Source organism: Mirounga angustirostris, unplaced genomic scaffold, assembly GCF_029215605.1.
Source record: "Mirounga angustirostris isolate CCGP_5_RB_7025 unplaced genomic scaffold, mMirAng1.0.hap1 SCAF_5, whole genome shotgun sequence".
NCBI lineage: Eukaryota > Metazoa > Chordata > Mammalia > Carnivora > Phocidae > Mirounga > Mirounga angustirostris.
In genome coordinates, this window is record NW_026991713.1 from 58,669,971 (window position 1) to 58,685,060 (window position 15,090).

The 15,090-nt window shown below is 35.5% G+C and overlaps 1 protein-coding gene and 1 pseudogene across 1 annotated transcript; one reads left to right on the top strand and one right to left on the bottom strand.

Annotated features, from left to right (window-relative positions):
- Positions 1–273: 273 nt before the first annotated feature.
- On the bottom strand, positions 274–1,212 carry LOC123838665 (olfactory receptor 6C75). Its single transcript, XM_045867624.1, has one exon. It carries the CDS (start codon positions 1,210–1,212, stop codon positions 274–276), a length of 939 nt encoding a protein of 312 aa, XP_045723580.1.
- A 9,983-nt stretch (positions 1,213–11,195) lies between these two features.
- On the top strand, positions 11,196–15,068 carry LOC123839404 (large ribosomal subunit protein uL1-like; annotated as a pseudogene).
- The last annotated feature ends 22 nt before the right edge of the window (positions 15,069–15,090 follow it).

Genomic DNA, 15,090 nt, shown 5'->3' on the forward strand with positions numbered 1-15,090 from the left:
TGTGGTTTTTAGTAGCTTCTTACAGTATAACAACCTGCATCTTTTCTATGAATGTATAAGCTGCTTTGCTTTGATGTGAGAAACAGTGGAGATCATTGACATCTGAGATTTAGTTACACAGGATAAGACTGTTTCCTATATAGAAAACCAGTTAGGACCTGAAGAGGCATTGATGATATATATATGTCTATCTGAAAGAATGAATTGAGGTATTTGAAGAATTTACATAAAGAGTTCTTTGTTTTTAGGGGTTTACTTTTTTCATAATCACATTCATTTATTTGAAGAAAAGGCCATTCTCTGGACCATGTTTTTGAAGGCTTGCTTCACCTGCTGGTTTCTTAGTGTATATATGAAAGGATTCAAGAGAGGAGCCACTGAGGTATTGAGCACAGCTACTCCTTTGTTTAAAGTCACCCTTTCCCTTGCAGAAGGCTTAATGTACATGAAAATGCAGCTGCCATAAGAGAGGGAGACCACTATCATGTGGGAGGAACAAGTGGAAAAGGCTTTTTTCCTTCGACTCCGGGAAGAAATTCTCAGAATTGTCTGGATGATGTATGTGTAAGAGAGAATAACTAGTGTTAAGGTGACCATAAGTGTTACCACTGCTAAGAAAAATGCCATGAGTTCTAGGAAGTGAGTGTTTGTGCAAGAAAGCTGTAGAACTGGAGAAGAGTCACAGATAAAATGATCGATTATATTGGAGGCACAGAAATCCAACTGCAGCAGCAGGATTATTGGTGGAAAGATGACCAGGAATCCTGCAAGCCATGAGCTAAAGACAAGAAGGATGCAGACTCTGCTGCTCATGATGGTCATGTAATGTAAAGGTTTGCAGATGGCCACGTAGCGGTCATAGGACATGGCAGCCAGAAGGTAAAATTCTGTCACCCCCAAGAAGATGAAGAAAAATAGCTGAGTCACACAACCGTTGTAGGTAATGGTTCTGTCCCTCGTCATGATAGTGACAAGGAATCTGGGAATGCAGACAGACGTGAATGATATTTCTAGGAATGAGAAGTTTCGAAGGAAGAAATACATTGGAGTCTGCAGGTGGGGATCTGAAAGGGTGAGGGTGATAATAATCAGGTTCCCAGTCACACTGAGCATGTAGGTAACAAGAAGAAATATGAAAAGTACAACCTGCCACTGTGGGTCATTTGTTAATCCAAGAAGAATAAACTCTCTTACTGCTGTGTGATTTCTCATTATTTTCCTTCTTTGTTTTAGCTGAAAAATAGATGAAAAAATAAGAAAGTTATGACACCAGAAAGAAAAACACACACACACACACATAGACACACTTAAAAAAAAATATCATTGCTGCCTTATGTTTTTAGAGAAAAATGATTTTGTGGTATGTAGAAACAAAATACATATTAAAGCTGACATTTATTATGTAATATATTAATTATTCCTATATTTCTTTCATTGTATTCTCACATATCTCAGTATAAATCCCTGTCTTCTAAATGTTTTGATATGTTCCTGAAAACAAGAAAAAAAAGAGATTAAAACCTCTGAGATGAAAATCTAAAACCCAAGCTTACTCCCAGCATATTGCAAAATTTTGAAGGTATTTTTTTGTTGCTTTCTTCTTCATATATTTTTTAACATTTCTATTTTGAATAAACATTTCTGTTTCCTTCTCCCATTCAACCTTTTACAGTCTACAGAGACCATTTGCCCATCTGGTAGAGTAATGTGTACCTGATAATAGTATGCAGACATATTTATTTATTTATTTAATTCCAATGTCTCTTCCATAATTTTAATTTTAATTACGAATCTGTCATAATGGTCTTTTCTAAGATTGTGAATACATTTTTCTTGGGGCACCTGAGTGACCCAGTAGTTGAGTGTCTGACTCTTGGTTTTGGCTCAGGTCATGGTCTCAGGGTTGTGAAGAATGCTCAGTGAGGTGTCTGTTTAAGACTGTCTTCCTCTCCCTCTGACCTTCCCCTCCCCCATGCTCTCTCTCTCTCTAAAATAAATAAACAAATCTTTTTATATATATATATATATTCTTCTTAAATATATTTGTATTTACTATCTACCTATCATGAATCTGCTCTCTGATACATAAAGCAATACTTTTTCTTGAGTCCTAATTTTATTTTTGTAAACTGTAAGTGTTCTTACTTAGTTCTAAAATGATTTAGCGCTTTTCCTTAATATTGCCTATTCTTTTCTTGAGGGAGACAAAAGGAATAGTTCAACATTCAAGGTAAGCTTTTGGGAGGCAAAGAGTATTTCTTATTACTCTTCTTTTTAATTTTTGGCTTTAATGCAACTCTTGATGCTTTATAGGATTTGTTTAATTTTTTTCCTGTTTGAAGTTCTTACTTTCCATAAAAGCTTTAGAAGTGCTGTCCTCTAAGATCATTTTAAGAAATGCTTAACTGTCCAGACAGCCTGGCTAAGCCTGTAATGTCTCACTTGTTTTCTACATCTTTCAGAGGTTTCAGAGCTTTCAAAAGGAATAATATTTACTCATAATTAGCTAATTAACTTACTATATTAATGAACTTATTAAATTCTTTACCTACAAAATTGCTGGAAGGGAATTATTCCTACTTTCCATCATCTGTTCTCTTTGTGGTCATAAGATATGCATTTTTTTTGGCTTCTGCCTTTATATGATGGATACTAACCTTCACTCTCTGAAATTCACATTGGGCAAAATTGAAGCATAAAGTAGATCTGCTCAGTGTTAAGACACATGAAATAAATTATTTTAAGTCTTACGCAAAAATGATTACATGTGTCCTAATATTGACTATATTAAAAATAATTATTAAAAGATATTTAGATAAGAACACAAAACCATCATGCGGTCCTAACAATCACAAATATTTATGTTATAATGAACAAAAATGTTGCATGAAACTCTTACTAAATTGTAGCAGTTTAAAAAATGTCTTCATTTATATATTTCATATAAATTGTGTGGCTTAATTTTATTCACATATAGTATTGTGCATAATTGAGATTACTTGCATGAAGCATAAATTTACTCTATTAAAGCAAAATTATATTCCTGAGACTATTAAAGACATACTTACTTTTATGGTATATATGACTGGTTTAGACAATGTCATTTCTAATGGCTTCTTTAATTTGTTTAAACACAAGTGCTTTGAGATTTTTCAAAAGTCTTTGCAATCTTTCTTCTCTGCCATCTTATATTTGTAACCAAATACTCAAAATATTGATAATAAAGAAGAATTCCAGGAGCTCCTCTACAATTTTTCATAAAGGGCATACATCAACCCAAATTTCTCTAAGGATCTGAAGTCCCAAGATATCCTACCTATTCCTACTTAATATTTGAAATGAAATGTTATAGTTGAAATGAAGGCAAATATAATATCTTCCCAAGTTTGGTGGGCAAGATGATATGATCATAGTAATGTTATTCAGGCTAGCCATAATATTATCTGCTCCATTCACAATGGACTCAGGGGGATTATTTGAATGAATAAACAAAATGTATCATGGAGATTGGTGTTCTCAAGACACCAGCATTAAACTGTAGTCCAAATTAGTATACCATTTAGAATAGAATGTTTTGGTGATAGTGACCTGAAATCAGAGCAGAAAAATACATGTGAGGGTTTAAATTTTTATAATAATCCATAACTTTACAAGGAGAAGAAACTTAATGGAGTAAGAGATTAGCAATTTCTCAATGGCAATAGATTTAAGTTGTGAACAGTGGGTTTTTTTCCAATCTTAGGGAAAATATTAAGAATTCACTGTGATGATTTAGATTGGGACTGAGGTCTCTGTCATTCTATACCATAAGAAATGTCAGGCTTGTCTTTAAGGTTTTATATCTTTCCACTGAATGATGACATAGAAAACTTGACCACGATTAGAATCATTACCATTTATTCATTCAATAATTATTTTTTAGATGCTTATTATGTGTTGGGCTCAAGCCTAGGTTCTGAGCACACAGATGCTAAAGACAGCTGTGTGCCTAATTTTCACTTCTTACAGCAAAGGGTGACAATTCTACGTTATTTTAGATATCTCAGATTCCTTTTCTCATGTCCAATACAAGCAATATTTCCCTCATCCCATGCATCATTTTATTCCTCCCTGTATTGATCCGGAAATACATCTATAATATACCATTTACATTCATCATTTGAGACCTATATTTAGTTGCTATTTAATCCCAGAGTTCCATAAGTCATATAAATAGTTTAAATTCAGTGGAAATTGGGATTATTTGATGATCTTAAAATGCGAGGCACTTTCTGAAGAAAGATTTTAAGATATTGTTTTTTTTTTGAGATATGAAGTTATTCAAGATATATGACTAAGGAATACTGAGTGCACACTGAAGAAGGTGACTGTTAAAGCAGGGCAGCTATTTTAAACTCAAAGTATATTAACCTATTCATGATAAAAGTCAAGAACTTGAATAATGTGTCATAAATATGCTCATGTTTCATTACAAACATTGTTGCAATAATATTTATATGATGTTTATGTGTGGGCCAAAATATTATTTAAAATTATACATCATGGGTAAACTGTTATTACATCCAGAGACCTGGAAAATTGCTTTAATGTATATGACCTCATCTTCATTTGATTATGTAGGGGTGGAAAGAGAACTTCCTCCTACTCTTTTAGATTCTTGGCTGAGACCACGTGGTAATAAAAGACAGATTGACAGGAGAAAAATAAACAGAAGTTTAATAGTTGTATACCTCCTGTACACATGGGAGAGATCCAGGAAAACTGAGTAACACCCCAAAATGGCCTAAGGCCACCACCTTAAATAATATCTTCAGCTAAAGCCAAAGGAAGATGTTGTAGGGTGAGATAGCTAGTTATAGGAAGTTATCAGACAAAGCACAGTGAATGAGGGTATGGTTGTTATGCAGATGAGTCCCCGCCTTCTCCTTTAAGAGTTTCTGAAATTTGATCATCCTCCACTTCCCAGTACAGAGAATGAGACACCCTTACAAATGGAGCTTCCTTATATAAATTGTTTAAAAAAAGGAACTTCTCAGTTTTCAGAGCTTTTCCTTTGTTATTTTTAAAGAATAACCAGCTTAAAATAACCCTATGCCAAAAAGGCATATTTTGGGGTGTTATTCTGCTCCTCTTCAGTTACCTCTGCAAAGACCCTATTTCCAAATAAGGTCATGTCTATAGATTCCAGTTAGACATGAATCTTGAAGGGCACTATGCACTTTGCATAGTGCAAAGCAGTACAGTACCCAGATACTTCTTTTTTTTTTTAAGATTTTATTTTTTTATTTCAGAAAAAGGGAGAGTACAAGCTGGGGGTAGGGCAGAGGGAGAGAGGGAAGTAGGCTCCCCGCTGAGCAAGGATCCCAGTGCAGGGCTCAATCCCATGACCCTGAGATCACGACCTGAGCTGAAGGCAGAGGCTTAGCCAACTGAGCCACCCAGGTGCCCCCAAACTGATACTTCTAGTAACAATTTTAAACAATAACATATCTCCAGTGAGCATAGCAACTTACTTACTTTCAAACTTTTTAGCAGAATCTGCTTTTATATAATTATTTTCAATACTAGATTATAGGAACATGTGTAAAGATTGACAGAATATAAGTAATAAATCTGTTAAATTAAGAATAACCATATAAATAAAGAAATAATCTTTTATGCATTAAAGAAAAATCCATCAAATATTGAACATTGTGTTAAGCCTATGGTACACCATATCAGTTTACTCATGTTAAGACTTGTTTGTATTTTAGCTTAAATTCACACCTGAGACCATATTTTCCCCCCCAGTGATTGAAGTGGTACTATTCATCAGTTAGTTATCCAGTATGCACAGTTAAAAAAATATGACTATCTAGTATTTGCTTTCACTTTATAAAGTTGAGAAAATGAAATAAAAAAATGAATAAATGAAAATGAATAAAACGAATATATATAAAATTATAAATAAGCAAAAGACAGATGAAAAAAGGTGAGTCAAATTTATAGATGGCATATTAATAAACTCCTTTCTGCTTGTGTGGCTCACCTAGTTCATTTTATCTTCTGTTGTAAACAAAGCAATGCTTCTTAGCACATCCTAAGGGTTTCTCCATAAATCAGAAAAAAAAGGATATCTTAAATGATATTCCTAATTTTACATTATATAGTGATCTTGCTACAGAATTATTATTGTGGTTTTGTTACTTGAAACTGGGTTTACTTCTTGGTGGTTGTTGAGCCAAAAAAACACAAGCAAGTTAAAGAATATGAAAGAAAGGGCTTTACTTGGAATCAGTAAAGGGAACACCTGGGGTATTTCCTAAAGCAGTGACTCCTTCAACAACAAACTGGGGAAGTTTTAAACTAAGGGTGTATACATATTTATCCAGGGGCTTGCACAATGGGAAATTCAGCATGGAATTGGGGCAAAAGTCATCTTAAAGTGACTTTGTTGATTGAAATCCCAAGGACTGGCAATGGTCAGCATCGTTGTTTCTCTGGCTTTAGTTGGTCTGATATCTGAGTGCTCAAAGGGGTTTAAATCCTGCAAAGATAACTCAAGAATATGCATCAGGTCAATCTTTGAAAATCATGGAAAACATGAGCCAACAGCACTAGCTCTGTAGAGTTTAACATTTCCTAACAATGGGTAAGGACCATAAATTTCTTTGGCTGTCAGCCTTCCAACAATACTGTCATTAAGCCTTTTTTTTTTTAATCTATTTCATCTCATGAATCTACAAATGTACCTGCTTTCCATCTTTTCCATAGCTCCATCATGCAGTAAAGATGCTACCTTAGCACTTTCAGGAGAGGCCTCACAAACAGAGCAACAGACTTTTTCTTCCTTTTTCTTAATGTACTATGTTGTTGATTTGTTAATATCAAGCCAACAGCCTATAACTCATGCGTGGCCCAAACTTGCCCAACAGGTATTTTCTCTATAAGTCACATCACAGCATTCCTGCTCTCAGGACACTTAGTGCTTTAGTACTGTGCTTGGGGGGCCATTAGAAGCAGTGAAATTACTAATTAAAACAAAAAAATGCGGCATTATATAGGCCATGAAAAGGACTTTGATTAAGGTATGAGAGCTGAAACAAGCAGGCAGAGCATCACCTTGTTTAACTCAAACTCTTTGCTGCTCTGCCCATGTCCTGGACTGGCTGCAAAAGTGCCCCCTGGATTGATTTCAGGGTTAAAAATACATGCTAGAGAGTAGGCAAATGTGCAAATAAGGACTCCATGAATAATGAAGAATAACTTTATATAAAATGAACATTAGTTCACACTTTCAATTTCAGTCCTCCAGTCCAGAGTTCATTTTTGTAAAATGGTGAGATTGATTTGTCACAGAATGTGTTCCTTTTGAGTTCCACCAACATCCTGGATGATTATTTGTAATTTGCATTTAGAAAACTCACATACTATGGGTTGTTTACTGTTATATGGGTGTTTATATTGCATGGAGTCTTGTGTCCACCCCATAGAAATACATAGTAAGGGTACATCATCTCATAAAACCCCTCATGTTGCCCCTTGCTTGTCAACCCTTTGTCTCTCTCAACCCTGGCAACGACTGATGTATTTTCTGTCCTGATATATTTGCCATTCCAGAACATCACACAAATAGAACCATATAATGTGCAACTTTTGGATTGGGATTCTTTCACTTAGTAAAATGAAGTTATGTTTCACCCATGTTGATTGGTAAATGAGTATGTGGTTCCTGTCTAGTCTAAGTGGTGTTCCTTTAGGTGCCTACACCACAGTTAGTGTATTCATTCACATACTGAAGAACATGTGGGTGGTCTCCAATTTATGATGATAATGAATAAAGATGTTTTGTGTGGAGAGATTTCACTTCACTTGAGTAAAATAATTAGAAGAGGGATAGATTTTCAAAAATGATATGTTTTACATAAGTGACTACTAAACTGCTTTCTAAAGTGGCTGCAGCATTTTGTATCACATTAGCAATTTGTGAAAGTTTCTGTAGTTTTGCCTCAAATACTTGATATTGTCTTTTAAAAAATTATTTTATTCATTCTGATAGATATATAACAGTATCCCATTGGGGTTTTATTCATTCATTCATTCATTCATTCACTCATTCATTTATTTATTTTAGTCATCTCTACACCCAATGTGGGGATCAAACTTAGACCCTGTGATCAAAAGTCCCATGCTGTACAAACTGAGCCAGGCAGGTGTCCATTGGGTTTTTAATTAATTTTTCTGATGACCAGTGATATTAAGCATCCTTGACTATGCTTACTTGACATTTGTATATTAACTTTGATAACATTTGTGTTCAGGTATTTATCCAACGTTTAAATTTTGTTTTCTTATTGTATTTTGGGACTTCTTTATATACTCTCAATACATATCCTTTATCTATTACATATTCTGCATACATATATATATATTTTTTTCTTCGGTCAGCACTATTGGCTATCGGTATGGTGACCTAAACCTCATTTCTGAGAAATCAAAATGTTTGCCTACATGAATGCTTGCTGTATCTCTCATGTATGTTCCATTTTAATTTACCACTTAAATGGTGATGCTAGTCAGATCCCTGGGGATACTTGGCACCTAGACATTTCCCACAAACCCCAGTTACTGGGTTAATACTTATATTTCTCATGAGTGATCAAAATTTATCATCATAGCTATTTTGTGTTTGTCATTTCTGGATGATACAGGACCTAGTAAGATATATCAGTGTCGTCGCCTCACTTCTTTTACTTTCGAATGAGTTCCATTTCAGAACCAGTTTTATTTAGGTCATTGTGACTCAGGATAAAATAATTAGTACCCTGCAGATGGTATTGTGGGAAGAAGCCTTGTGGGAAGCAAAGGCAAATACGTATTCAGAAAAAGTTTTTCTTCCAGTGCGTACAAATTGTAGCCCCCTCAATGAAGAAAGGGATGTAAACTTATCAATTTTCTGTCAGGTAGCTGGTTGTTTCCTCTAGCATATGAGCAATATCAAAAGTGCAACATGATCTTGGGTACTAGCAAGTTTGACATCCAGGTAACTTATACATAAATTTAATCATTGCCTTCATGGCCATATTTTTCATTAACTTAGTAATCAAATATTGAAGTAAATGGTTCAGGAAAAGTGAATGGCTTTCATAAAATGGATCATCTTATCCTCTTGATTATTATAAATTTCTTTTTCAGATGAATATTTGTTGAACTGTCACATGGCACACAAACACCTAAATATTCTGGTTCCATTATGAGAGTCTCATTCAAGTACCAATTTCTTAACTCTCTTTGTTATTGATACTCCAATATTTCTTTCTAAGCCTCTTGCTACCCAACATATCATTAACTAATGTTCATGAAACAGTATAAAATCTTACATCTGACTAGCTGTAAGCTTCTTGGAAATGATTCTACTGGAAAAAACATTCTATCCTAACTATGATTTAGGGCCATTCCTGAATGGGACTCAGTAGATTATTTATTGCAATTATATTATATGATGCAGAATTATCTGTCAACCAAGTTCAGTTTTTTTCTTCCTCTGATAACTAGCCATTGTAAATTAACCATGAATTTCATTGCATGTATGTTGTGAACCTGCAGGGTCTTTCTTAACTTGTAACAGAACACTTTCTACTTCACAAAAGATGCTTTCTGGAAATTCATTCAAATCTGCATTGGATGAAAGTTCATGATTAATCATGATAATTCAAGTCAGGCTTTCATAATAAGACATTATGATTATTGTGGTTGCTGCTGTTGTTGTTATTGAATAAGAATTACCTCAGTGGGCTGGCCATTTATTTCTGTCCTAGACTTTCATGATGAATTTCCTATAGCAAGGTCAATTTTTGTCAATTATCATTTTTATTACCAATCTAGACATGCTTGGATGTTGTATAATAACTTGCTTTCATCATTTGAAGACTTAAGGGAGACATTAGTGGGGATGCTCAATGGATCTTTCATTAACAGTACCTCCCACTTTAGTCATTATCCCCTCTCCCATTTTTCCTTGTTTTTTTAAAAGATCTTATTTATTTTAGAGAGGAAGAGAGAGAGAGCACTAGCAGGGGAGGGGTAGAGGGAGAGGAAAAGAATCCTCAAGCAGATTCCCCGCTGAGTGTGGAGCCTGACAGGGGGCTTGATCTCACAACCCTGAGATCATGACCAGAGCTGAAATCAAGATTCAAATGCTCAACTGACTGAGCCACCCAGGTGTTCCTTTCCTCAGTTTTTTAAAAAAGAAAAAGTCATTGTATTTGTTTCAACTCTTGGTGTCTTAGGGAATAGAGTTTGGAGGCCAATGAATAGCTTAAACATGCTGAATGTTTTCCAAACTATCTATATCATCAGTCTATTGTTTGTAAACTTTATATTAAGGAATTTATGGCATTTCAACTTCTTTGTTATAAGTTAACTTGGAATCATCAGTTCAGTAATCACCTGAGAATCCATTGGAACTTCTATCTATTCAAGGTGGCTTAGCAAACCCAGAATTTCTTTTTTTTTTTAATTTTTATTTTATTTATGTGTTTTTTATTATTTTTATTTATTTATTTTTTATTATGTTATGTTAATCAGCATACATTACATCATTAGTTTTTGATGTAGTGTTCCCTGATTCATTGTTTGCATATAACACCCAGTGCTCCATGCAGTACATGCCCTCTTTAATACCCATCACCAAGCTAACCCATCCCCCCATGCTCCTCCCCTCTAGAACCCTCAGTTTGTTTCTCAGAGTCCACAGTCTCTCATGGTTCGTCTCCCCCTCTGATTTCCCCCTCTTCATTTTCCCCTTCCTACTATCTTCTTCTTCTTCTTTTTTTAACATATAATGTATTATTTCAAACCCAGATTTTCTGAGAGATGCACTCAATTCAATAAATTCAGCATAATGTAAAATTGTTTCTTCTCTCTTGGACGTGTGCCATAAGAATCCATCCAAACATAGGTTCCCATATTTATGTTAAGATAAATTATCAAAAACAGGTAAAATTTTTCAATGTAATCCTGCCTTTTCCTGAGTTTGTACTTGCTTACCATCTCCTGGTAAGGCTAGATTCTGATACAGAATACAGGTCAGGAAATAGTTTAGGAATGGTGACTGTACAAATAAGGAAAAATTTAAAGCTAATTCCTTCATGCATGGTAACTATAGAGGTTCTAAAAGATACATGGTCAGTTTCATGAATCAGAGCAAGATAAAGATGGTTCCTTCTGTTGACAAGGGAGTCTACGTGGTGCTTTCACATTCAGGTACTCTGAGTCTTCTGAATCTACAGAGATGCCTCCATTCTTATGATCAGTTTCCATTTTTTCCCAATCAGTGTCCTAGCATTCACATAAGACATGTGAAGAGGTTGTGAATTAAATCAGCTTGATAATTAAGGAACCTGTAGGATAAGGATCTAATATTGGCTATTTCATCTCTTCAGTTATGACATAATTGAAACTTTAAAGTTACATTTTCTTTTTTTAAGCTGTCTAAAGCATTTGGAAGCAGCCAGCTCCTACATAAGCCTTGTATTCATTGTTCAGTTTTATTCAGCCTTGCTTTTAGTAGGCATTTAATTCTAGATGAACTCTGCCTTATAAATGTGTCCATGTAGACTACCAGTGTTTCATTGTCTAATGGAATCGTTGCTGATTTCAGACCAAACCAGACTCCTTTGAGAGTCTGTTACTGGGATATGCTCTACATTTCAACTGCAGTTGCAGAGAGCAGGATTTATGGTAGCTAATAAAAAAAAAATCTGTTTAGTATTAAGTAATTGTTGGTTTAAGGAATTATCAAGAGAGCTGAAGGGAGGTTTTTTTTTTAAAAAGATTTTATTTATTTATTTGTCTGAGAGAGAGAGAGTGCTCAAGCAGGGGAAGCAGCAGGCAGAGGGGGAAGCAGGTTCCCCCCTGAGCAAGGAGCATGATGCGGGACTTGATCCCAGGACCATGGGATAATGACCTGAGCCAAAAGCAGATGTTTAACTGACTGAGCCACCCAGGCATCCCTGAAGGCAGATTTTAGGATGAGCTTCCTGGAATGATCTCAAAGCTGCTTCACAAAATTAAATCCCCATAGAACTCCTCCTCAGGAATCTAGTGCTGTTGCTACAAAATTTAGGGTCATTTGAATCTGCTATGATTTATACCAGCAATAAAGATGCTTAACTATAACAGTGTTTAAAGTTTGTATCTTTTAATTGAATGTATCTGATTGGCAGAACTGAAACTACGTTTAGAATCCTAGCTTCAAGGACAACTGAAAATGTAGCCTGCGAAGCCCTTGCATATAGACAGACATATTTGATGGAACTTGGAAGATGCAAAATGTGTAAGTTCATAATAAAACACCAGTAATGATATGCAAAAGAAGTCTAAATTACTCACATCAATAAATCAAATGAACATTATTGTCATCCCCAATTTACAGATGGAGTACCACATAATGTACCCTACAAGGACAGTTGTCCTATAGACACTGTTGTGGTGCATAAAGCCAAATTATTTTTGAGTAAATTGCGTGTGGCTGGCTGTATGATATTTAATTAAAAATGACATTATTTAAGATAATAGTAATAGTTTTAATTTATTAAGCCCTGGAAGGTACCAGGCAGGTACCAGGCATGTTTGTTAGCCTTGTCTAAATAATATTTACAAATACCCTCTGAGGAAATTCCTATTATTGTCCTTAATTTTTATGTCAGGAAGTGACTCATTGAGAGTTTAGCTAATTTTTCCAAGGTTGCACAAATGGGGATTTAGTAGAGTGAACAATGGAGTATATGAGCTGCTACAGAGACCTGAAGGGATCCGTGTCAAGAAAGCCATTAATATGTGTTAAGTAAATAATACTGTTGAGCACCATTATGATTTTTTACTATTGTCTATATGAAAACATCTCTAGTTAAGAAAACATTAAAAGTGTGATACCCATGGGAGTCTAATCATAGGGTTCCATCTGGTACCTTACTGATTAAAAGATAGAATTTTGCCCTATATGTGTCCACAGTGGAGATCCTGGGAGGTAGACCTAAAAAGAAAAGAGAGTTTCTGTCTGTTGAGTAAGGAGTTTGAGAGGTGCTGCTATTGTTGAAGGGGGTATAGCGATTTCTGTCCATGGTTCTGAAAAACAAAGCGTCCTAGAAAACCCAGTCATAGAAAATTATTCAAACGAGATATCAGAGCAGAGCAATGATAATTTCAAGGCAGGAGATATTAATAGTTTAGATAGGAATAGGCTTTTTGAGACCTCCATCCTTTTGTTGATTAATTTAACAAATATTTTTGTAAATGACTGCACTATAAGAAGCCCTTTGGTAGACAATAATGAACAAAGTATTCCCTTTGCTAGCAAAATGCTCATAATCTGTTAATATAGTCAAGAAAGATGACATTCCAGTATATTGTGATAACTTCTAATCACATTGATAAGCATACTGTACCATGAGGCTCATGTGATCCTATATGACTGTAAATTATAGCAAAATTACATAGATGGAGCAAAAAAGGGCAATGTGAGTTTGAGGACTTTAGCATTGGAGATCTACTATCAGAGACAGAGGTAGGGCCTGATGAACACCAAAGAGCTCTGTTTAAGAATACAAAGGCTTACTGTGACTCAAATCAGAAATGACTAAATATTATCTATCAGTGAGAGAATCAATTGCCAATCCCATATTCTATGGTTATGGCTGCGGTTATTGTTGCTGTGGATAACTCAGTGCTCAATCCAGAAATGACAGAGACTCTTGCCAATGAGAGATGATATTATCATACAGCTATATGTTATATCTGAGATAACCAGTGGAAGAGTTTGGGATTCTGAGTTTCTCTAGTGAAAGTAATTTTCTGCATTTAAGTTTGGGATTTAAGTTTAATTCCAAAGGAATAGTTGTCTTCTGAATTTTTAATTTTCTGAGATATGTTATTTTGGAGAGAAATCCCCGTAAGCCAAGCCTGGCATTTTAGATGGGCTTATTTCATACTCTTGTGAAAAAAGTAATTTTTTGAAAGAAATAACATCCTATTCTGAAATGCTAAGATTTCCTTATATGTGCTTATATTGCAGCATTTCTCACCTCCCCCAGTAATTGGTACAGTGGCTTCTTTGGGGGGCATAGTTTTGATCTGAATCACTGTTCCAATGTATATTGGCCATATATACATTATTTGTTTCCTATGAATATCTGTCTCATTCTTTAAAAGGAGGAGAAAAGCATACCCACTTAAATGGATTGTTAATATCTTAGGGGCATAAGTGAAATGTTTAACACATGCACAAAACACACACACACACACACAAAATTACACCAAAAAAAATGTTTAACACAGTTTAAATCATATAATATTGCTCTTTTATCTGGTTATTGAGGCATTGCTCTTTTATCTGGTTATTGAGCATGAGGCACCATGAGCAGCAAAATCTTCAAGTGACACCCTGTCCTGGTAGTGTGGGAGGTCCTGATCGGGAACCAGTGCCAGTGTCAGAAGTTTTTGGAGACGGTGGAGCTGCAGATCAGCTTGAAGAACTATGACCCTTAGAAGAACAAATGCTTCTCAGGCACCATCAGGCTTAAGTCCACTCCCTGCCCCAAGTTTTCGGGGACAAGCAGCACTGTGATGAGGCCAAGATTGTGGATATTCCCCACATGGACACTGACACACTGAAGAAAACTCAACAAGAATAAAAAATTAGTCAAGAAGCTGGCCAAGAAGTGTGGTGCCTTTTTGGCTTCAGAATCTCTGATCAAGCAGATCCCACAAGTTTTGGGTCCAGGCCTGAATAAGGCTGGCAAGTTCCTTTCCATGCTGACCCACAATGAGGACATGGGGGCCAAAGTGGATGAAGTGAAATCCACGATCCAATTGCAAATGAAGAAGGTGCTCTGTCTGGCAGTGGCCGTTGGCCAGATGAAGGTTAAGACACTTAATATATATGTGATAATTAAAAAGATGATGAGCTTGTGTACAACATCCTCTTAGCTGTCAATTTCCAGGTGGTGTTGTTCAAGGAGAATTGGCAGGAGGAGGTCTGGGCTTTATACATCAAAAGCCTTGTGGGCAAGCCCCAGCACCTGTATTAAGGCACACCTTGATAAAACCTGG

What these genes read in the sequence shown, in the direction of transcription:
- LOC123838665 (XM_045867624.1), bottom strand. Translation starts at nt 1,212, where the DNA reads ATGAGAAATCACACAGCAGTAAGAGAGTTTATTCTTCTTGGATTAACA.